The 24796-nt window shown below is 43.0% G+C and overlaps 1 protein-coding gene across 1 annotated transcript in view; it reads right to left on the bottom strand.

Annotated features, from left to right (window-relative positions):
* PLCB2 (phospholipase C beta 2) overlaps window positions 1-24796 on the bottom strand; it is a 50424-nt gene that overhangs the window by 12641 nt on the left and 12987 nt on the right. Inside the window, exons 4-24 of the mRNA XM_067295818.1 lie at window positions 20057-20197; window positions 19507-19586; window positions 18826-18879; window positions 16156-16231; window positions 15426-15526; window positions 14563-14729; window positions 14201-14347; window positions 13725-13882; window positions 11428-11510; window positions 10921-11005; window positions 9290-9461; window positions 8348-8445; window positions 7538-7634; window positions 6347-6431; window positions 5720-5844; window positions 4503-4657; window positions 3888-4052; window positions 2704-2803; window positions 2384-2488; window positions 1581-1666; window positions 1041-1137 (exon numbers count right to left, since the gene is read on the bottom strand). Of these exons, the coding sequence (XP_067151919.1) occupies window positions 1041-1137; window positions 1581-1666; window positions 2384-2488; window positions 2704-2803; window positions 3888-4052; window positions 4503-4657; window positions 5720-5844; window positions 6347-6431; window positions 7538-7634; window positions 8348-8445; window positions 9290-9461; window positions 10921-11005; window positions 11428-11510; window positions 13725-13882; window positions 14201-14347; window positions 14563-14729; window positions 15426-15526; window positions 16156-16231; window positions 18826-18879; window positions 19507-19586; window positions 20057-20197 (2377 nt within the window). The remainder of the gene's footprint in view (window positions 1-1040; window positions 1138-1580; window positions 1667-2383; window positions 2489-2703; window positions 2804-3887; window positions 4053-4502; window positions 4658-5719; window positions 5845-6346; window positions 6432-7537; window positions 7635-8347; window positions 8446-9289; window positions 9462-10920; window positions 11006-11427; window positions 11511-13724; window positions 13883-14200; window positions 14348-14562; window positions 14730-15425; window positions 15527-16155; window positions 16232-18825; window positions 18880-19506; window positions 19587-20056; window positions 20198-24796) is intronic.

Below are 24796 nucleotides of genomic sequence, written 5' to 3'. Positions count from 1 at the left end.
AGTAGAATCAAGCCAGATTTTAAAACCTCTCAAAAATGTCCAGAAAGGTTATGTCTTTGTTCAAAATCCAAGTCCAACCTGCAATTTCACACTTAAGGTGAAAGGCTACATCTCTGCCATACATACAAGGTGGTTCTTCAGAACTTTCTCCTGTAGGATGGCTACAGAAGTAGAGCAAATCTTTGGACACTTGTCTGGCAATTCAGCCAGTTCAAAAAATTTTAAAACCTGTCTTTAACTAGGACAGCTGATCTTTTAATCACTGATACTATGGAGAATAATACAGAAGAAGCTCAGATAACAGAGCAGAGAAGAAGGTGGTGAAAGATGAGTGTAAGTGCTTGGAGTCCAGTATTTATTTCTCAAGGGAAACTGATTTCAGTTACCTCAGGTTGGAAGCTATACTACAGCATATGTCATGGGAAGCCTGGAAGTGTGGTATGGATGATGGTAGAAGAACAGTTATAGATCCAGACCTAATGAAGGATCTCTGGATAACTGCAAGGAGGAGAGCAAGAAAGCAGAGGCAGTAGAGCTATCATGCTTGTCTGAACGTGTACATTTCTGACAAGACCTAAAGTATTTTCCAACACAGACTACTACTTCCTTGGTTCCCTCTTAACATAACCCTCACAGATAACTTAGCGCTGAACATGCAAAACTGAAGTCCTCTGTCAGAGTCCTCAGCATAGGAAACAGCAATACTACCCTAATATGCATTAACCCTGCCTTGGAGGTCAAAGATGATGTTCATGCCAGTTGGGCCTTCAGCTCATTTCTTGGTATTCTCAGTAGATACTCGAGATTACTTTTTTTTATTGTGGAGTAAAATCAGTATACATGCCCACACCAGGCACAGGAACTGGGGATACCTACAACTTTCATCATTATTGACAAGAGCCAGAATTTAAGACAGTGACTTGGCCCAAGAGGTCCTGATCCTATTACTAGGATATCCTTCTTGCACTGCCCCTTTCCAGCCTTCTGAGTGTACAGGCTTTCATGTCTCTTTTTAGCTCATCCCCAATCCACAGCTTTACCTGCAGGTCCATTTGAAAAAGAAGTGTTGCATTTCCCAGTGGAATCTGGTATCCCGTTAGTTTCAGCAGATGGGAAGTTTCTCTGTGTTTCAGGCCTCTAAAACAAAGATCAGAAGTAAATCAAAGCACAGGAAATGGAATTGGAGACTAAAAGATTAGTGATCAAAAGTCCTATCAAAGACACCCAGAGAGCTGGCATATGCTTACTCCATTATTGAACTCTTAAGAAATTTGTCTGGCTTTCAAGTGTATCACATTGCTAAGTTTCCCTCTTCAGTGGCAATGGTGTTAACCTACTCACTGGTAGAAGGAGCTTCAGCAATGTATGAAATACCCTCAGAAGCTTCTTCCACAGCTGTTGGTCTCTGATATTTTCCACCTCTGAAGGCAGGCCTCTGTCTAGAAATAGTAAATAGATAAACCCATTCTTGGACAGCCTTGTTCCAGGATAGTGGGAAAGCCTCTTGACAATCCTCTCTATTATTTCAGGTGGAATCCATGCAGCACATTTGAGAGAATATGACAGAACTCGGAACTCACCTTCACAGAGCCATCTTTTAGCTTCACTGATTTCTTGTCTTGGAGACTGAAGAACTTAATTGGGTTGGAGAGAGCAATAGTCAGGTCTAGAAAAAAGAGGAAGTCTGGATTATCAAATAACTCATTGTATTTTGGTTTTCCTTGTCTTCTGGTTTCCTTTTTGGCCTAAGATAGGAAATTGTGGAGAAGGGATATTTTGTATTCTCTACTTCTAACAAGTTTCTCCTTGATAGCATAAAAAGAGGGGACTGTCTTTTTACCTCAGTCCCATTCTGAGGTGACAGCTCACAACTGACATCTAGGGACAGTTATATGAAGCTGAAAAGAGTATACTGCTCCCAGATCCAAAGCCAGGCTAAGACTTTACTAAGCTGCACAACTCTGTGCTCCAACCCCAGTCCAATACTGTATAAATCTGGACTGTTTTATGAATCCATGTTTCAGTTTCACAGCACTTCCCCCATGAATAAAGTTCATTTGTATGAACATAGCAAAGGGGAGAAGTAAACATGAGATGCCTGCAGTCAAAACCAAAGGAAGTGTTGACAAGAATTTTTGTGGCTGATGCTTCTAAGTTCTTCATGGCTTTCTTCATGATTGTTAAAAGGTTTTGCCATTAATACCTACAATGGGGTTTCTTTCCTCATTCATCTCTGTCTCCCACCTTTTGACCATCTGCTTTATAAAGGAAGATCACTGTATCCCAGTATCAGCAAGAACCCCCCTTCAAACACGGAAGACAAAATTCTCTCCCATCATCCCTGTGCAACTCATTCCACCCCGCACATTCTGACGCATACTACCTGCCCAAGCATCAGGAACATAGTCCTTTATTTCCAGGTACACAAATAGAGAGGGCATAGTGAGCGGCATGTTACTTTCACTGCGGAGACAAACATGGTGATAGCCTGAAAAAAGAAAGCAGAAGAGATAAAGTGACCCAGTCTCTCTCCCCTCTTGTCCATGGCTCTAACAGGGTGAGTTTGAATACTCCACTGCCTACAAGTGTATCCTACACCAGAGATTAAGTAGCAAAATATGCAGATGCTCCTATCTTCTCCACCAGTTTCCAATGGGTAGGTCTGAAGGGTACAAAAGCTGAAGGAATTTCCACAAAATTTACCTGAATGCACAGCAATAACAGGAATGACACGATGACCAATGAACTTCCCTCCTTCCTCCCAAGCCACAATTTTGAGAGATGCCAACTCAGGCATCATGATCTATGGAAAAAAACAGAGAAATGCACCTGTGTTCTGATCTCTAACTTCTAACAGCTTGAATTGGCTTCACTAAGTAAAGCTTTATTCTCTCCTACTTCCAACAAAACAATGTCATCTCTCCAAGGAAGTCACTGCTTGTTTCCATATCTTGTAATCTAAGGCTATAGTTTGTCACAAACATAATTGAAGTTACAAAAACTCCAGAAATACAGCTTTCTCAGAGGACTGACTGCACAGGACCATAGGAGGCCAGTTTACCTCAAGAAAGAATGGGGCAACTATCTCTCCAAACCATGACTTCCATGATGCAATTTGCCAGAGAAGGAAATTAATTTGGAAAGATTATATAATTTAGCAAACACGGTAGCTTTTTCATAAGGGCTGTTCCCTCCCTCCCCCCACCATTTTTTCTGCTGTAAAAAACTGTAGCCTCAAAAGGGTTTTCTGAAATGGTAAAATGTATGTACCATATTACTAGTAGGCTAAAAGTATTTGCTGTTTCACAGCGCGCTTGACAGAGATGAACATGTAACATGTATTTTGCCCTCGTAACTTATTACAGAAAACCCAAACCTTACTATCACCTTTGGCTTTACTTTCCCTAACCTAATAGTTGCATTAGTAGCGACCACTAAATTCTTGTAGATAGATGTGGCAGCTTCCCACGATCTGGCACACCTCAAAACCTCCCATTGGTCCCATTATTTGTCCTCTATGTCTGTTTCTCATCTTATCACATAACCACATAGGTTTAATTCTTTTCTGCTTCCTCATGCTTGAAGTTTTTGAAGCTGATTAGTGCATTCAGTCTAAAGTGCATCACAAAGGGGAGACTTTGGATGTCTGTTATTTCCAGAAACATTCCCCATGACATCTTAGCTGTAAATGGAAATTTTCAGGGAGAATTGTTTTGGATATAAATTATCTGAGAGCGCAACATACAACTCCTGGTGTGTCTAAACCATGCCTTTCAGACCTCCAGAAAGCAGTCCCTTCTGTTGCCACTGACCATCCAAAAAGCAGTGCTTTTGACCCACAGGATCTTTAAGAATTTTCTGTCTAAATTACCATCAGATGCTACTACCTTTTCAAAAACAAAAGCCTCTTCTTTCCATACAGGGTTAATGGAATTGGCGGTGGAGGTCAGTTTGGTTCTGTACTTGCGTTTTGTGTCCCTTGGCAACCCAAACAGCTCTACTTCCACATATGTCTTCACACTGCGGTCCGAGAGGAACTGACCAGAAAGGATCTATGAACAAAAAGAAACATAATTAGCAACTGCTGAAAATAATAACATAGAAGAACCTTAAACATACCTCCCCCCCCACCAAGTCCCTCTCCAGTCCCAAAACACCTCTTCTGCTGCAGCTTCCAATCCATACCACAATATGCTATTCTTCCACCTTTTCTTCCCCCATGGTTCTCGCTTTAGCACCTCCTCCATCCTCTTCCCTCCCCATCATCACAGCCTCGGATTCTTCTGTGTGGCAGATGCTAATTTTCCATTTTCATATGATTAATATAAAATAGTGAAAGAACTGGGAGTTGCCATGGTAACACTCTCCCACAGGATTCTCTGGGTTCATTTGCTGTTAAGAACCCTACTGGGTAGTAAATAGAGGGGACATAGATGCTAGTTATATGCGTGGTGTCAGCATGTGGCTGTCAGGAGAGGAAGAACACCATGGTTTGTACTTGCCGTAACAGACAGGGTACTTGCCACCACCACATCAATGCGGTCCACAGAGAAGGGGTCATACTGCTTGTCTGGACGCCGCAGGAATTCATGCTTGAGCAGATAGCCACACTGGCCATTGAACTCAAACAGAGCCATGTTCTGCTGCATGGGGACATCTGAGCAACATGAACAGAGGAACACAGTGAGACAAATTTTTGTGGAACCTCATCTGGCGGGTTGCGTGGTATAAGTGAGCTGAAAGAAGCTGTACTTCTACAGACTCTCCTAGCCAAAAACTCACAAAGCCTCTTCATAAACTAATTAAGCCTCCCAGAACCCATCAGGGAAAAATATTACAGCAGCTGTTTTGCAAAAGGTAAGTGGTTGCTCATGATTGCACCATAATCCACGGGTGGAACTTGATTAAAACCTAGTCTAAGAGGCACCTGCTGTTTCAGGTGTGAAGTAAGCATTTGCCTGAGCCCTTCCACTCCTTCCCCTTTCACTCTGGGCTTTTTCTCAGTCCATCTTCTCCTCTGCTACTTCTTCCCTTGCTAACACTGTCTTCTGGTTTCTACACCCATTTTTAGTATGATATCCTCTTCCTCACCAATCTCTCTCACACCCTCTCTAAGTTTCTTTTTTCCTCCTCTCATCCTATAGCTAGTCTCCTACACTGTGTATATATAAGAGAGTGAGGGAGGAAGAGGAGGAGAGAATAGCTTCATCTGGAAGATTTTTTTTGTCTCCTTCTCCTGGTTGTGCAGCAACGAAAGGCCCTTCTTACCTGCTCAGGTCAGTATACTGGAAATAACAGCACAGAAGGACAATGCCATAGCTAGATGGAACTATGCCTGCTGCCTCTCAACAGAGCAGGCAGCTTAGGGGAAAGACAGTCTTCTGATATAACTGCGCACATTATGCAGCCTGACATAACATTACAAAACAGCCAGAGGTGGTACCTGGATACTGGATGACAGCAAGTCCATGTGTGTGTATGCACAACTGTTTAGGATAGGCATCGCTGGCACTGCATGCCAGGTTTGTGCTGGGTCTAGAAAAGTTCTTTTGGTCTGCGGGAGACTGAGTCAGAGAGGAAGAACACAGTGTGGGAGAAGGCACACAAACACATTCAGAGCAACAGCAGTATTAGGAAATAGCAGCAAAGGAAGAAATGACAGTGAAAATGAGCACACAGCCTCACCCGCTGAAAAGCTGGAGGACAATGTGACACTCACCCATGGTCTGGAAGTTCAGAGCCACCATCTGACAGCCGACGTTCCAGAACATCTGGGGCATGTAATTAGAAGAGTCCATCCGGGTGCCTTTGGGATAAATCCGGCTCATCTGTCGCTTGTTATATCTACAGTTACTCTATTGGAAACAGGTCTGGAGCACTTCTGCTGCCTGTGTACCCTGGGGCTAGCTCACATGTTCAAATTACAAGAGTTGTTAAAGTTTTGCCACCAAATGCTCAGAACCTTCCAAATGAGAGGAGAGGTTCAATGACAGGCTTCTTTCCCACATCACTTTCTGCTTAAGAGCAAGCATCTGGCTATCATGGCTTTGCTAGAGTAGGATGCATCCTGTCAAGAATCTCTCAACAGCCTCCAAACCACCCTAGAAGCTCTCATGTCTCTGGTACCTACACTGTTTATTCACCTATTATGCCTCTGACTAATAGTTAATCAGGTCCTGAAACCAGGAGCCAGTCATATCTGCCTCAGCCTTACCCAAGCTTCAGAATAGTACTCGCGAGACTGCATCTTTTGTCAGAGTTTGACATACTGATGCAATGTCGTATGGTCTCACACTCCATTGGTAATAGAACCAGCCATACTGGCCAAACGTTGCCAAAAGGATACTCTACAAACTGCAAAGGGAACTTGGTTAGCAGATCGTAAGCCTTCAACTCTGTGAAGGAAGAGATGACATAACTCCGGTTCTTCTCTAAAAACAGGAGATAAGAAAGCATTTAGACAAAAGGCGTGCCCAGCCCCCCCATCTCTTATTAACCTGGGTGTGGAAACTACAGCATGCAATGGACCTAAGAAGCACTCAGTCTGTCTATTCCCACTTTCTACCAGGTACTATTTTCTGATCAAGGCAATTTATCTTTCTCTGGTCCCTTGTGATGGGACTGAAGAACTATGTTCCACAAAAGGTTATTTATGTTTACCAGGGAGAGAACAGTCGTTCACTATAGGACAGGACCTTCATGGACTACAGACAGGATTGGCTTGCAAAGGCATGTGTGCATACGAAAGAATTCACCTTTTAGTGCCAGGCTATGCACTATAACATATACAGCTCCACACTGGGTCTCTGAACTGTACATTTATAATTGCTTATGCAGAGCTTAAATCACAAGGATTTATGCCCATGTCTTCCTGGATTCTATTTAATTTGGAGAACAGCTTCTACCTGGAGTTTTAGTTCCAAGTGAATCCCAATATTCAAAGCAAAGTTTTGCAAAAAGTTCGTTGTTTTGTCAAGTTTCTCCTTCTTCATTCCCCTACTTACTTACTTTCTCTCTCTCTTTTTTTTTTTTAAATTCATCATTGAATTCAGCTCACTCAGAGCTAGACCCTATTCTGGGAACTGTTTAGAGGAACCTATTGTATATTAAGAATCTAGGTGCATTTTCAAGATTTCAGATGCACTCTTCTCTGTCACCAGCAAGGGTCCTAATCACCATGGAAGAGGAAGGTCAGTCACAAATATTAAGAAAGGCTGGGCTCAGTCCTGCCCTCAGAAACAGCAAAGCAAGTCCACAGAGACATTATTTACCTCTAGACTATTTCCTTTCATTCTCACTTGTACAACTGAGAGCCACATCTGAAGCATCCCTATCTTCTCCTTACCAATTCCTTACTACAGGGAGAAGGATGGAAGGGAAGTGCATGTGGATAATATGTATCTTGTGATAGAGAAGATGACAGAAAATAGGTTAAAGCAAATGACAAAGTCAGCTGGAGAACACCGACATCTAAAGCATGCCTTTCCTGGTCAAATGGAAATACTCAGGACCCTGAAAGGGCTGGAGTCTAACTTACGGGAAGAGACTTCAAAGGAGTCGAATTTGATGGGCTGGACATAATTAACTAGGCTGGACATTTCCTCATACGCTGTCACTTCCAAACCGGCAGTGCCCTAGGCAGAAAACAAAACCCAAGAGAAGACAGATGAAGAGACCTTTCCTAGCAATGAAACAAAACACACCTGGGCTTCACAATCAAAGAAATCCAATGGCTGCTCTGACCAGAGCACATCAGTTTCTTTGGCTTCTTAGTCCTACAATTATTTTCTAGGCACTGTGTAGGCAGGGGTTGGGCTTCCAGGTAGCTAGACAAAAACTGAAACCAAGACACATTGTACGAAGAGGTATCAAGATGAATACTTTACCTCTTTAACCTCTCAAAACATGGAGTCTAGGACAAACCTGGGACTTTGTCTGCCCTGCTCTCTGACAGATACTAGGAAGATGGAAATGTGAAACAGATTTTCTATTCAAGGGGATGCTGATCAGCTACATCTCCCTTAAGCAGCTGCACTTCATATTTCTGTAACAGCTTTTACTGGACTAAGGCTAAGCCTCTCCAAACACCCTGAAGGCAGACAATTATCTCCAAATCATGCAGAATATCAAAGGCAGACTCGGAAATAATGCCTCTCCTGCCATATCCTATATGCTTGCAACATCATTTATATTATTCAGTTTCTCCTGCAGAAGTCTTGTTGCATGGGGGAGGGAAGGTCCCTGATCAGTCATAGCACAGCTCATTCCCATTTGGGATTTAATCTGAATTCAGGATGGTGAGGCCCCAGAGAAACCAGAAAAGGAACAGAGACAGCAGTGACAGTACCTCATCTGACTGCATCTTTTTAATTTCCTCTTCATCCAGGTTTCCCAGCTGTTCCTCTTCTTCCTCTGGTTCCTCTTCAGTCACATCGCCTGCCCAGACTAAGCACACACAGCCCACATCAGTAGCACACTGAGACAAGACATTGTGGATTGCTCACATGACCTCCAATACTAACTCTACTAGCAATGGAGAGTTCTGAAAAACTGCCCAAGGAAGCCACACAGGAATAAGAAGTGGAGGAATAAGAGCCATCATACCACTTTATTAACCAAATCCAAATACAAAAAGACCGAGTTCTGCATTGGCACACTCAGGAGACTCAGTCATTCTTATCGGGGGTCTCCCTCCTACCCCAAAATTCACAACCACAATGCTGTTTTCCCCAAGGGTCACGCACATTTGTGGGACCGAATGTCTGATTTCCAGGTTCTCTGTTGTGGTGTCTTTCTTCCCTTCATGTGCTCCTATTGTGACAGGGACTGAAAACTGACTGTTCCATCTTAGATTCCCTGAGCCCAAGAGGTGACAGCCTTGAGACTGAAGGGGTGGGGAGGAGAGTAGGGACCGAAGGTTTTATAAACCTTCAAGAACTTCAAGGTGGTTATCAGAGTCACAGATAGCAAAAAAATTATCCACACTTCCATAAAACCAACAGCCAGTTCTGTCAGTGAACTACCAACCCGTGCAGCCATAAACCTCAGAGTAGGCAGAAGGGTTGATGGGCAGGAAATTAAGTTGGTTGTCTGTTATTGGTTGGAATGAAGCCTCTGAAAATATTCTGAAGGCTTAATTTCTCTTCCAAGCTTATGCTTCTTCTTGAGATGCCTGAAATAATGACTGGTATCAGCTTGCCTCAAGATAGTATTGGGCTGATTTGGAAGATTTCCAGGGGGGCAGACTTGCTCATCTTGCTGTACAAGTTCATCTTCCCTTCAAACATACCTGTATCTTCACCATCCATAGGGGCTGGCTGCTCGGTGATTTCTGGTTCTACGTTTCTCCCTTTCTTCAAAGAATTCTGTCTCTTTCCAGATATAGATTGGTTCTTTTTGTTCTTAATCAATATTTTCCCTAAGAGATCTTGAGGACTTGGTAGAGGAACTCCTGGCTTCAACTGCAACAGAGAAATTTCATACTGAATTTTCATCGCAAAGACAGAACTTAAACACTTGGCTCTCCTATCCTTCCCAATACCATTCCTCTGGCTACTTATTAGTGCATGGAAATCTCTCTCAACCATTGTATACTTTAACTTCTCTATCTGCTAGCTCATCCTACTCTATCTATGCAGATTTTTCCTAAAACTTCACCTTCCTGAAGTTGGTTTCAGAGCAGCATTTTGCACCTATCACTCCTTTCATGTTCTGCTGCCTGTACATGCCACGCTGTTTCCAGTCACTCATCCTGTACCACAGCTAAAAAAACATCTGTATTACCTGGAGCCATCCACACACCTCTGGTTTTCACATTCCACCCGCTTCTCTCATTAGCCCAGAGCCTCAGTCCTAGATCAGCATTCAGACCGGATTTAAACACTCTGCCTGAGGCAGATTTGAAATAAGATATCAGAGTAGGTGGCCCAAGACAAGGATGTGTGACTCAGATTGTGTTTCTGGACATGCACTCCCAGCATAGAGAGCAACAGGCCTATTAATAATTAATTTAACTGATACCCTGAACACACACTCTGTTTCTCCCCTTTGCCTGCATAGGGACATGGGTCTGGACCATAGGCAACTACCAATTTGCTCACTGCTTCTTTTCAGCTCTTTTGATCTCAGTGCTCAAAAACAGATGCTTGTGCTAGGTGTCTCAGCCCCCTCCGCTATTTATCCAAAAGGAATTGCACACTTGGACAATTCCACTGCAATTGGCTTTGTCAGCTCTCCAGTCCCTTACTCTAATACTCCTCTTATGCGCCACAGAACACAGGTGCTGCCTGTTATTTGCAAATCAGCATGCATTTAAAAGGCAGCTCAAGTAGCAACATGCATGGGAAACACTTAAAGAGGTCACTGTGTCATCAGCTTGTAAGCAGATGACTAGGGTCAGGATGAGTGGGAGCCATATTCAGCTCTTCTGAGTGCAAAGCTAGGCATGTTGCTGACCTCCTTGACTATGCCTGCACAGGAATATTTCCAGTGTGGAAACAGGAATTTAGAAGCATTGGTGAAAAAGCATAAAATGCCACTAAACCCTTGCTCCTGTTTCCTTCCAAGTGAGTGCTGGCAGACGCATTTAAAATGGTACCATGTACCAGAATATACTGACCCATCTTGATACAATTGGTATAACTTGGTCACCTAGGGCTCAGTTTCCAAAGTCACCGAAGTCACAAACTGTTAAGTAAGAATAGAATCAGGCAAGTGGTTAGGAAAACCTCTGCAATTGAGAAGTCCTCCCTCCATTTTCCATGTTGTTCACCACCATAAACCAGGCTTACTCATCTGCTGCACCCTCTCTCAATCTTTGTATCTGTTGTGGAGTCTCCAAGACTACAAGTAACCATTTTTTTCACAATGATCTCTCCGCTAATTCAGGTTCTTCACATGCCCACCTCAGCTTCCACTTACTGGGTATTTTTCCAGCGGCTCTGTCAGCAGCATATTTCCAAATATGGTTCGGCAGTACTCAGCCATCTTTGCCTGCTGCTTCGGTCTAACAAACAAAGAAATCAAACAGGAGCGAGTAGGAAAGCAGTTGCCCAAATCTGCAGCTTAGCATGAGCAACCACCTTGAGATCCACATAGTCTACCCAGCAAACAATCTCACCTTCTCTCAGATAACTATACGGATCCTGAAATACTTCCCCAGGACTAATCCCTTTTGTCCATACTCTGTCAACCCCAGCTAAGGGGATGGGCAGTTTTGGTGGCTCTCACTCTGTAGCTTACCTTTCACTTTTCAGCTCTGACCCACTCCCAATTGCTTCAAATGTCTTCACCAGTGTTTCATTTCACAGTCCTAAAGCTCAGCCAGGGAGCCACTTAAAACTAGGCAGGCCTTGTCTGTGGACTTTCTGCTCTGGACAATGGAGAAAAAAATTCCCCCACATCTGGTCCCAAGCAGCAGATACTCACGAGTCCACGTGGTTTTCAAAGGACAGGATAACAGGGTAGAGAGATGTTTTGAAAGCACTTTCTGCAATGGCCTCAATGGCATCCTAAAGGAAGGGAATGGTCAGACAGAGAAGATAAGCGCTCACTGAAAACAGAGCCATGCAGCTGTCTGCCCATTGAACTGACCCCCAATTTTCAGATCTCCAAACTGTTCATTGTCAGGGGTTCTCTCTAATGTAACTGAACTTCTCCCAGTAAGAAAGTGACAAATGTCTTCTTTTCCAAACCTGTCCAGATTTCCAGCTCCAGAGAATACAAGTCCCAACTCTGAAACCCTGAGATTCTCTTTCACACAGCTAAAGTCAATAGATCACACAAAAAATAAAGACAAAGATGTAAGAATGCGAATTTTTCTTTTTCTTACATGGCTAAGGGAATACATAAATGAATATGAAAGCATCTAGCCAGAGAAGCAAACCACTAAGATGTACTTCAAATTGGCAGAAAAAGACAGACAAAGCACCAGATTAAACTGCTTCGAACCCTATTTAAACTTACCTCTGAATCTGTCCAATTTTTTATCATTTCACCTGACTATAAAATCCTTCTGTCTAGCAGCAGAGAACACTAGAACGTTCAGCAACCAGCAGTGCTGACATTTCAAATGCAAATACCATGGAAACGTTCTCAGCATTAATGATGTAAGAAAAAATAATCGTATTTTCCCCAAGCCCCTATTAAACTGCCACAAACTTTCCACTAATTTCTTTCCTGGTGCTGCTAATTGGTATGTTAAAGAAGTATCATTTGCACCTTTGCAATTACCTCCCAGATTTTATTCTTGTCCATTTGTGCACTAATAACACACAGATGATGGCATACTGCACTGTGACACATGGACAGCAGGTTAAACACTTAAGGCCAAATTCAGCACCATGACTTCAACCTGGGCAACCCCCTTGTCCCCCAAACCAAACCAAAAACTCCAAAACAATCAACTAGCCCTCTCTACTTCTCCCCAAAATCCTGGTTCAGCAAGCATCTTAGTATTGAGGGAAGCTGTCACAGTTGCGCCTCCATGGACCACTCAGACTGCCTATCAAAGAAACCTTCAAGGTTCAGGGGAGGAAAAGGTGCAGAAAAAGCTAATAAAAGGCCACAGGCAATGTTAAAGAAGGGAGGGAGTTGCGGAGAGAAAGATCTACTTATTATATAAAACTAAAACCTGGACACATGCTGAGTTAAGAGGTTATAATTTCCTTCAGGTACAGTCACATGCTTTAGCAGAACTTGCTGCAATTACAGCAGCTACAGCTGTCATTATTTCTCCTGTCTGTAGTGAACTGCTGTGTAAAAAGCAGCAACGGTATTACAGGATCTGGGAAATTACTGACACTGAATATGACAATACCTATGATCATTACTAAGGATCAGGGGTGTTTTTTCCCCACACATAAATATTTTAGTAATAATGAAGTGTGAGAACTGGAGGAAAGTTGTAGAATAAGTATTAACTAAAAAAAAAAAAAAAATTAAAAAAAAAGAAGGTGCCTTTGCCTGCTGGCAGCTCCTGTAAAGGAGCACAGAAAAAATAAGTGTGCTGCATCGATTTTTAACCTACGAGCTGTTTGTAACTGTGGTTAAATACCCTAAATTTCCAAGTGAGAAGCAGGTTTTGGACGTGCTTCTGAAGCATGGGAGCTGAATCCTCAGGGAAGCTGTCTGTCCAGTGTCCTAGAGGGTGAACACACTCCATGCAGCCATGTAATTAGGAAGTAATTAAAATATTCCTCCAAAGTGCCCCCATGTGATGCTGCAAGACACACAAACCTGCTGTAAATCAATTAGGAGATGAACTCATTTTAATCTTTTGTTTTCTAAAAGCCATCTTGGTCTTTGTTTTCCCGACAGGCATGAATCTATAAATCCACTGTTCACACGCAACTCTCTATCCATACATCCACCTTGCTACACAGCTCTTAGTGTATGCAGATATACTTACTCAACCACCTCTCCATTGCTCTTATCTGACAGCCTGTATTTCACTCATTCATTCCTCTTCATCCAGCTAACAAACTCTCTTCTGGTCCTCCCACTCCAAAAACATACACCAACTCCAACCTATTGCATATTTGCTAGTCTCTCCTCCCATCTACAAATTCATTCACTTGTCATCTTCCCATCAAGCTTTTTCTCTCAAACATCTTTGCCCTTAGCCCATGCATTTGACAGTCCCCTCAGTCAGCCAGCCTCCCTGAACAGAGATCAGTCTAAAACCAAGCAAGGGAAAACATATGTGGAAAAAACTCCTTCCTTGCCTTGAAGAGGATCTCAGTTGTCATGGTGAACCCATGAGTGATGATCGGCTCCTCATCCGGGGGACGGCCCTTCCAGCAATCCAGCTCTACGCAGCGGCAGCCAGCCAGTAGTGTCTGGCGGTACATTTCGGGAGAGGAGATGCCAGAAAACTGACCAGCTGGAGGAGAGTAGAAGAAGTGATGCCCATCATTACTCATGCGGGACATTTTCTGCATAAGTTGGAGTAAAAGAACCCTCTGCCTTCCTTGAGCAGGTATACATGGCAGGCTGGCAAGATGTTTTAGGTAACAGGATGACATGTCTTCCTTTTGCACAGCATTTAATTGTCACACCCCTCAGGGTGTATTATTGCCCTCAGCCCTTCAAATTTCAGGGCATATAACATCTGCCTGATCGGTTGACGGGATCATTCATGCATCCTTTGTGATGGCACACATGCACGTGAAGCTGAGGCAGACTATGGAACTGCCCGTACCTGTTAAGTACGTGTTGTGAGATGAATTGATGAAGTAGTGTGAGAGCGGCTGGGTCATGTCCTGGTACAGCACTAATTTGTCCAGTGCTATCACATTGTTCTCAGGGCCACAGAGGAACCAGACCATCCCCTCGGGAGACAGCTGCCCTGTGTGGAAAACAAAGCTGTTAACGGCGATGAAACAAAATGGTTCTGGCACCTCCTTGCCATTGCATGATAACACAGGGGCTTGTGAGAATTAGGCTGGCTGCTCCCCTGGGAAAGTCAGGCTAGCAGTCAGTGTGAGATCCTCTGCTATTTTCCTGCCACCTCCACAGCAGGACATGACAGAAAAACGGACCTATGTGCTGAGCAAGACTCACCTCTCTGGATGTTAATCCCACTGGGCTCATACTTCTCTATCAGGCTCTGCACCTGCTCAGGTTTGGCTGGTGGGAAAAGGATGTCATTGAGGCGAGAGTCTCGCTGCTTCTTGTTGATAAACTTTGCCAAGTGCTCTTTGGTCATGTAGGGCTTAGCTTTTAAATGGCTATGGGAAGAGAATTACAGAGGAGCAGGGGTAAGGCCTGTGTGTTACCCAGGAAAACTTCACAATGGAGAGATTGGTCCTTCCTCTGGTTACCAATGGACGCCTACTTCTCTGGGCCCACAGATTCCTGTCTTGTCTACACTTTTTCCTGTAAACAACACTTCCCACTGTGACCTTCCTTCTGTCTCTATATTCTTCTTCCTAATTAATTCAATATTGTCAACAGGTTGTGCTAAGGGCATATTTTGAGCCTCTGATTTGAACTCTGAAAGGGCCTGAATTTCAGAACCCATTGAATTGCTTGCCCAATGATATCAAGTCCACTTACGAAGTCACAGATTTAGCTGCTTGGAAAAAAAAAAAATACACTGGTTACTTGTGAGGATCTATTTTTCTCACCCTGTACAAGGCCTTGTTTGGCTGTGGCCACAAGCCCTGTCACATTAGGATGATCTAGCATTGACCTGGAATCGGCACTTCGAAGGTGACAGTCAAGAGTTCCCGCAGCCCAATGAGGTCTCATCCTTTCTGTTCAGACTGTCAGTGAAGGTGTTAAGTCATTGTTTTGTGACCTGGGTACCTGCTCTTCTAGGAAGGCTTAAGACCAGCCACACTATACAGCACAACAATCTCTCTCCCTTCCTTTTTGCCTAATCTTTTGTCTGAAGAAATCACTGTGGCTTAAGGGAAACTTACTGCGAGGTAAATATCTCGTCGATCTCAGGCCGGGGACACAGATTCATAAGGAAAGTTTTATACACAGTCTCAGGGAAGTCCTCTGGGTTGATAGCATCATTCTGAAAATGAAATAGAGACATGTCAGTATCATAAACCTATTACTGCCTTCACTTCTCTGTTAATGCTAAACACCCAAGCCCGGCACTTACAGCGCTTGTTTGTGACAAGTTAAATGAGCAACTGGAACATCTAGCAAGCTGTTGAGAAAAGAGCAGATGGAGTGGAGAAGCACTGTAATGGCCTATTTCAGAATGGACAGTAAAGCAAACTGTCCCATGGTGCCTCTTGTGTAGCTGTAAAAGCTAGAGCATGATGCACTGATAGGAGTGTCAGAGGCTTGGACTGCACTCAGCAGGTTGGTAGCAGTGCCAAGATTAACCTTAAGATCTGTTGCTTCAAAGAGCAGACAGTGGAACAGGTAAAGCAGGTGCAGGGGAATGCGCTGCTTCTTGTGCCATATAGCGCCAGTGATAATAGAGCCACAAGCATTACTGCAATATGAACAGTAAGACTTGATCTTAGCATGCCTGCAGTTAAGGCAAGGCATATAATGACAAGGGCAGGGCTTCATAGCAATTTACAGTGTTTGGGCTGCTGATTTTTTCAGAGCCAAGGGCATCATAGTCAGAGCAGGCAAAAAGATTTTCTCGAACTAGTAAGACCTTTGACTACCTAGTAAGACCCTTACCTTGCCCTTTGGAAGATGACAAGCACTTAATGCTGCTTCCACTCTCTTCCTATCTGCAGGGAACATCTGAAAAATACTGACCAGAGAGGGAAAAAAAAATCATAACCACAGTGCAACCGGAGTGAAGTCAGAAAGTCTGGATTTGGTGGCTGGGAGAAGCAGCCAGAGTGCAAGACATACAGAGGGGTGCTTCAGTATGTACAATGAAGGGGATGGTCAAGAAGATTGTAAACATGAACCAGAGAAGGAAGACAGTGTTTCTCCAAGGGAGCACCTGATGCACCAAGTCCTGTAAAGTGATATTTCTACAGTAGATTTTTTGACTGCTGTCTTAATACAGAAGTTCCATATTTCTGCTATGGACTCTGTAGGAGCTCTGACACTAAGCTGGATCACTTTATCCTCAAAATCACTGTTGACTGTCCTTCCCCTGCCCCTCTTGGAGGTGCCCTCTTTGGTGTCATGCCACAAATTCTCAGGGACACTTCTGCCCACAAGACACTATTTATCTCGTGCAATAGCAGGCATTTGAGTACAAATTTACTCCTATCTAGACAGGATTCAAAAAAAAAAAAGCAAACAAATTTCATGTAAATTTACTGCTGTGGATGAAGACAAAATTTTATGTCCTGGCTTTTCATGAATTCAAGGAACAAACCCATCAAACAGGCAAAGAAGCTGCTGTATTACATGATGGAAGCACAAAAGGCTGCAGAAACCAAAGCTCACCTCCAATTTAGAAAGCTGGGTACTGGTCTGCAGGGCAGAATTCATTGTGTTAAGCCTTCAGCTTAAAGCACGCTCTTTGCCATTTTATGTAATATTAACAATAACTGAACTCTCCCTACTTTCAGAAGCTCCCAGCCAACAACAATGAGGTCTCCTCTGTGGATAAATTCAGATGTCAATTCTATTAAGCTCCTGGTATCTCAGGTGCTCACAGCCAAAGAAGGGGAACAAGAAGTGTCAAATGCGGTGACAGGTGGAAAAGTGTTCAGTGGGAGCTACAGCAGACTTATGCAAACCCATTATATATCAGTTCCCAAGCAGCCCTTTGCAAGGCAAAAATTACAGCACCCTTGCTATGCTTCAAAGGGATGTAAATGTCTAAAGACAAAGGCAGGTGCTTAGTGGAATTTCCAAAATTATTCACACATGGAGTTTTGAAAGCCCACTGAACACTTACCTGCACCTGGAGATGCCAAATACTTTTATAAATCTTGCTCTTAATCTGGACTATTTAGTGGTCTAATGCTTTAGATAGCAAAGCACTTTTAACTACTCTGCAAGAGAGAAAGACCAAGGCGTTTAGGAGAGAGAGAGAGCCTGCAGAGATTATTTTAAGCTTGTTTTGGAAAAAAATAAGCTCTTTTCTCTCTGCAGTAACATTGCCTTGCTTGCATTTTAAAGATCAATTTAAAGAGCTCTTCCCTAGTGTGTTATTCATTAAAGACCTATACATTTTTAAAAACCCTTTGACAAATACACTGGTTTCTGACTGAATGAAATTCTGCTGGTTGGTGGTTTAGAAAACAAACAACAACAACAACAGATGTTTAATGTTGAATAATGATCAACCATCCTGTAACAGATTTAGCCAGCATAGACTCAGTCTAGAATCGTTAGGCAATATAACACACATTAGGTAGTGCATTTATTAAAGGTGATTAGCACTTGCTTCTTGTGATGCTCTAATGCAGCACAAAGCTAGAGGCAGAGTGGTTCAAAACCTTCCAGTGAATACCTAAGAATGCACTAACTGCAGGTCCTTATTCTTAATATAGAGGATAATTTATGCATTGAAAAAGGAATTCAACACTGCAGTGCAGTCTTTTGTCGCCGTATGAGTTGAATAAACCTGGAGGAGCCATAAGACCAGTCATAGAGTGATTTTAGCAGGGAAGACACTGAGTGGCACAAAATCAATTCTAGACTCATGCCACACAATGCAGTGGGAGAGAATTAATAGGTTGGTCTTTGCTTCAACAAAGCAGCCCTGGCTGATTCTCATGGCAGCCCTACCTTGATGCACAAAGCCAGCCCTGGGAACAGTGAAGTACAGACCTCCACTGTTTTGACCCTGAACTAGAATTCGCATCAGCCCAAAGGTCTGTCCTCAAATGCAGAGTAAAGGCTGAAGTCGGCGGAATCATACCAGCACAGAATTGCTGTAGTGGCCATACATGGGGAAAGGAAACAAGAGAAAGCAAAGGACTGCTAGCTCCGGCTATCTGGGGAGCCAAGCAAAACGCTCTCCTCTAGAAATGGGATCAAATGCAAAGTTTCTTACATTAAAGCTAAAATGAGTCCTACACCTCATCCACCCTTTAATTCACGTTAGCAAAACAAATCCCTGACCAGAATATTACCAGAGTTGTTTTTGTTGATCATTATTTGGCAACAGCCAGAAAGCGAAATCCATGGTTGTTCAAGACAACTTCTTGCTGCAGATGAAGATGAGTCTCAAAAGGTCTTCCAAATTATGTCCCAAGCCCCTCCCTTTGCGGGGGTCCATAGGTACAGCAGGAGATCTCTCATGACCTGAATCCAGAGGCTTTACCTCTTTAGTGCAGCAGGAACAGGCAACTGAAGCCACCAGGCTATCCTATCACCAGATACTCTGTGTTTAGTCTGACTGAACACACAATAAAGACAAATATCCGTACTTACTTCCTGACAGGAATTTTCCCCTCTGCATTAAGCTGCATCTTCAACTTTATCAGGCTGTGAAAAAGCCAAGAGGAAGGATGAAAATTCACTTGTATAACAGGTTTTATCAGTAAGGAGAAAGAAAGAAAATAAAATTGGGAAAAGAATCCCAGAGTTAACTGATAATCAGAGTCCTGGCAGACTACAGATCGTGAGCTTTGCCTCAGACAAAACTTGTTCCCATTTCCTGGGAGAGACAAGCAAATGATAAGAGCTTAGATATCAAAGAAAGAGATTCCTCTGAAACATTTGACATAGATATGAAATAATGGTACCTGCTATTTAGTGTTCCTCAGTGATCTTGGGTTGCCAACCAAACAGTATTACAGAGACAAGAAAAAGAGGCAGCGCTTCTTGGAGGTTAGCACTATGACTGTGGAGGGGACATATCTGAGGCTCTGAATCTCTGTCTAATCCCAAGTGCATTTTCAAAAGGCTCAAGTACTTTGGTGCCAGTCAGTTGCCATGTGACATATGGCCCAGCTACCAACCCCCTACTTCTGCCTTGGGGCTCCTGAGTTGACGCAGGACTTGTTTTGGAGGCTGCCAAAGGACTTGGATGCTGAAGAGCCTTTTATTTCTGGTGCAGAGAGGGTAGTACACGAATGTTTTAGAGAACAACATTTGTCAGAAACCACTTACATTTTCTCTAAGAAGGTGTATCGAGAAGCATTGTACGTGAGGGGATTCCGAACAATGGCCATAATATCTTCAGCCCAGCTCTGGGAACAAACAAACACACAAGGCAGAGGCAGTTGGGCATTAGGGAACTGCAGTCAGTTTACAGGATCAGACACTGAAATGGCATGGACCTGGCCTGGCAGCAGTGCCAGGCTACGAATCTCAGCGACTGCTCCTACTTCCTGGGCCTGGCTATATCACCTTCCTACTGCCTATATATACTAGCAGCTGGAACTTTTCCACCTACTCCTCTCAGCTGGCTGTTTATCCATACAAAGCACAGGAAGGACAAAAATGACACACTAAACTTCTTCCACTGGTCCTGCATGCACAGAAGTTTCTAGAACTACAGAGGTACCATGCCTTATTGGAACACAATCCTGTGTTTATAACCTTGTCAGAAACACTGACAGTGTTCAGGTTCCCTGTCTTCCCCTCTCCTTTCCTACTCTCCCTTGAATGCTCCAATCCATAGTGTTTCCCAGTGCCCCCTTCCCTCAGGTTGTGATACCTTGCCAACATTCTCCTTGTAGGACACAAAGTTATGGAAAGTGAGATCCACCATGTCAGGGCCAGACACAACAGTTAGAGTCTTAAGCAGGAAGGTGCTGTGTGGGTAATCCAAGTTAAAAACCTCTCGGAGCTTCTGGCACTGCAAAAGAAAAAAAAATGGGGATGAAGGGAGAATGACGCTAACTGCTAACCTGAAAAAACAGGACCTAATCCAAACCTTGACCCAAATTCATACCAAGCCTCTTTGAAGCTTGCAAAATTGTTAACGTTATCTTCCTTGTCTTTCATTATTTATCATTTTTATTCTGGAGTCTGCATTACCTGGATCTTCCAAGGAACAGAATATTGTGACTAATACCACTGCACAACCACACTATTTTGGCCTGATGAAGTACATACTGGAGACTGCTCTTAAAATTCCTTGTAAAACTTCAGCCTGAACTTGCAGACAGGCAGATGAGTATCTGGTCTACTCAAACTAGATGTGCATACCAAGTTATTACAGACAGCCATTTGTCAAAACACTGATAAGGTCTTTTAGCCTAGCACTCTACTTTATACTACAACCTCCCTGCACCACAGGGAAGATGTTGTTTGGGACCCTGGGAGGTCTACTAGGTGTAGACCTGGTTATTGGAGAAATGGACTCTCTCTCCCTCCAAGTGCTGCTAGTTTTCAGTTCGCAGAGTTGTTTTTTTTCCACAGCAATTGCAGTATCCTACAGTGATGGCTCACCAGAGATTTGTTTTGTTAAGTATAGGGCTCATCTGATTAGTCATACTTGGGTTTCATCACTGTATGAAAGCATTTATAGAATTCCTTTAAATTATTTGGCATTCTCTGTGTTCCTATGTAAGGCATCACTAAGCCAAGGTATCCTGGAGTTATACTAACAGTCGCTGTTTATTAATAAAAGGATAACATTCCCACGTCCTAGAATAAACCACAGCAATTCATTATCTAAAGTGCAGGAGAAATCCATATCAAAGCAAACAGGGAGGCTATCAAAGTGCTTGCTCCTTCAGAAACTAAGGGCAAAATTCATACTCGGGCATTGTCAGCGCAGCACGTCAGACTCAGAATTTTAACTGGAGCTAGAATCTGAGCCCTCAGCTGCACAAATGTAGTCAGTTAGATGCACGACTGAGTCACTGCAATTCAACAAGTTAAAACATCAGCGATACCCTAACACATTAATAATACCACACATTAAGTTCAACAAAAGAGGTTTTAGCTAAATGACTTTACCCCTTCATTTGCCGTAAACTTAGAGCGCATACAAAATTAGTGCCCACTGTTCAGCTTGTGTTTAGTGACTTCCTAAGCTGCTATTAATTGGATGATGTCTGAGTTTTTGCAAGTTGAGGAAAGTGAACTCCCTCATCTTAGACTTTTATGGACCTCTAACTTGCCCTAAAACTGATTAAAAAAAAAAACACGCACAACTGTTTGCTTTTATCCCACAGTGACTCAAATCCAAGCAATTCCTTTTCTGCTCTTCACTTTTGGACTGTAATACTTGAAATTTCAAAACAGATTGGCTTCAGGCATTCTCATCAGTTTGTACAGTGTCACACAAACAACTGCATATATATATTTTATAAGGCACTATGCAGGCTTTTTTCATTGTATTTTTCTAAATTTCCAGAACACTTGCAATTTTGACACATACGTGGCAAACAGACATCTTTAGGAAAAATAGAATGGGCAGGATTATAACTCAAGATCATCTGACTACTGTATGCCGCTTCATAAAAGCAACTCCTCTCAGGGGCAGCTCTGAAAGCTGTATAATCCAAGAGTAATTGGAAGGAAAGAAGGCGGAAGTCAGTCAGATAGAAGGAAAAAATACCCAGAAGATTTGCCTATTTTCTAATAGTTAGGGAACTTTTAGAATGGCACATTTTTGCACTGTGAGCAGTTTTCCTTTGCAGAAGTGAACAGCACCCACATACCCATACCTCCTTCCCACACTCATAGCAACCTCTTCATGGAGGTTAACTTCTCATTACAAGTGGCAAAGTGTTAGGACTTTTAGTTTCAAGTTTAACTTCATCTCACAAACCTGCTGGCATTTGTTCAGCTTCCTTACCTCTAACATTGTAAATTATATGAAGCTAAGACAATAGAGAACTTGTGGTTTATGCTGAACTCATTTCCTGTATTTGTTACAAGCTAACTCCTCCCATCTCTTCCTTCTCTGTAATCCGGTGTCGCTTGGCTCTCCAGCAGACATTTGTGTTCATGGTATGTTTCTAGCAGGCTGAAAGCTGTATCGGAGCTTCTGCCTTTCCAGCTGTGCTCTGCCAGACAAACTTGACACATGCAGTGTTTCACAGTGCTTTGGTATCTGATCACCTTCTTAAAACAAGTTTACAGTTCGCCTTAGCCTATACAGCTTTTTATACCCCAAGTACTTTGAAAGCATTAACTTAAGATGCCTCATAACACCCCTGTGAAGTTGCTAGCCTCATTTTATGAGAAGAAAACTTCACAGAGAGTAAAGGAGAAGAAAGGATGATCTTGCAAGGGATCTAAATTGGGTTATATTTTCCCAGCAACTGATTCCTGCCTGGCCTTAAGCAAGTCACTCAATTACTTTGTGCTGCCTATTTTACGTGGAGATTATCTCCCCCACAGGATAAATGCTATGATGCTCACCTAACACTTAGTGAGGACAGTGACAGAGAACTAGGGACATGTTGCTTGTCCAAGGGCACAGAACCTGATGCCAAGTCTGGCTCCTTCAGAACACGTACTCCTTCAACACTTTGTGCTGCAGCTTCACTGCATAATGACTTAGTGTCACATTGCAGCAGGCCATTAAGGAAAAATAGGAATTGCTGCATGAAAAGCAGGACAATCATATTATCCATGCAAATCAGAGCAAGGGAAACATGCTTAGCAAATCCACTCAAAAAAACGCAACCCCAAAACAACCCACCAGTGGAGTAGTTCAACTACAGATTCAGTTTTTATTTCATTTCCCACCCTCCTGATTTCCCTAAAATCCTCATCTGTGTAAACCAGATTCACAGTCTAGAGAAAAGCAAATTCTCATGCAAATATAAACAAAGGACCAGTCCTAATGCAAGAGACAGAGAGACCAGTCTTTTCTCCACTTGAAAGAGGATGCAATCAAATGATAGCCAGGTTCTGCTGCAGTTGCACACATTTACTACCCTGTGGTACTTTTGTATCTTCAAGAAAATAATTACACGATGCAGGGCTTGTGATACTAGAGGACTGGACTTGACAACCCAAGCAGTCTCTTTCAACCCTACATTCTTGATCATGACATGCAACAGCACAGCAGAACAGTGGTACCAAATCTGTGAAAAAACTAAGCACAAGAGTAGGTTTATTATCAAAGCTGTAAGAACGGGAATGAGAGAAAACACTAGCAAAGAGCAAATATGTCCAAGCCTCTCTGGTTGCTGCTTCCTGTCTGGAGGGGGGATGTTGCTGCGGGCTGAACGACTTTTGGAAAAGAAAGGTTTTGTTTGGTTACGAGAAGGGAAAGAGAGCACCAAGATTATTCACGTCTTCGGCCCTGCAGGTAACGCTCATGTTCTTATTAGTAGCACTGTTCCATCAGCAGATTCAGCAACAAGACCCGTTGCTGAAAGCTCACTAATGCCCAAGGTGGGGAAGGCTCTCCTGCTATCATTTGCACTGTGAGGGCCAGCCTGTCTCTGCTCCAAGCAGCTCAGACCTGAGGGAGAAGAAAATGAAATGCTCTTAGCTTCTACTGCCTTCTTATCTAAAGGAACTGGGAAATGCAGTGGCACGCAGATTCACAAGGCACAAAATAACCTGCAGCATTCTGGAATCAAGCAGGAACAGACTGCAAGGGAGAGATCCAGACTGTACATCCTCAGTAACTTCTGTCCTCACAGTCTAAGAGCTCACACTGCAGGAGATAGAGGAGGCAGTAAAATAGCCCAGCATGGCAAAAAGCCATTTCATCAGATGTGACTGTTTCCTTGCTTGGCCTCTGCTCCACTATTTTACACATCAATTTGCAAGCCACTGGCTCCTGCTTGCTTTTCTCTTGCATTCACACATATCAGTGTGTCTCCATACAGCTTCTTGTGATCACTCTCTCATTTTGAGGCCTGAATATCTGAAGTTGCTTAGTCCCAACCTCTAAACTGTGCTCACACCTATAGCTGAATCCACCATGTAACACCGAGATGACGCTCGACCCTCAGAGCTGCCACTTTCTCTCTGCGATGCAGCAGAATGACTGGGAGCCCACAATTAGATTATAACTCGTAGCTCAGCATTCTGCTCAGCTTTGACTGTAACGTGAATGCTCACTGCATTAGTAGTTCCCAAACACTACAAGTTCATACGTTCCCTACTCAAAATGCCATGTGTGAAATACCTCGGCACAAATTTTTCCCTTGTACACATTCAGGCCAGAATCTGCATCTCTGGGTTCAATAATGACAAAACGTGCATGGAGGATGAAACTATTTCATAATAATGAGGGCTAGCCAGAAAATATAACTTCTGTTATTATGAAAAGTGACACTTGTTTTGAAGCCAATGCCTGATGAAATGTCTAAATAAAACCTAAGATGAAGACAATAGGCCAGCAGTCTGGCCTACAACATCACATATTTTGGTCCATAACTAATTATTACATTCTGTGCCAGTGTTCTGGGGTCTTAATGAATTATAAGGAGACAAAGTGGAGCAGCCGTTATTGTTCCTTGTTATTCAAATGAAA

Source organism: Apteryx mantelli, chromosome 4, assembly GCF_036417845.1.
Source record: "Apteryx mantelli isolate bAptMan1 chromosome 4, bAptMan1.hap1, whole genome shotgun sequence".
Lineage (NCBI taxonomy): Eukaryota > Metazoa > Chordata > Aves > Apterygiformes > Apterygidae > Apteryx > Apteryx mantelli.
Note: the sequence above shows the minus strand (reverse complement) of the source record. Positions and strands in the feature narration are given on the sequence as shown.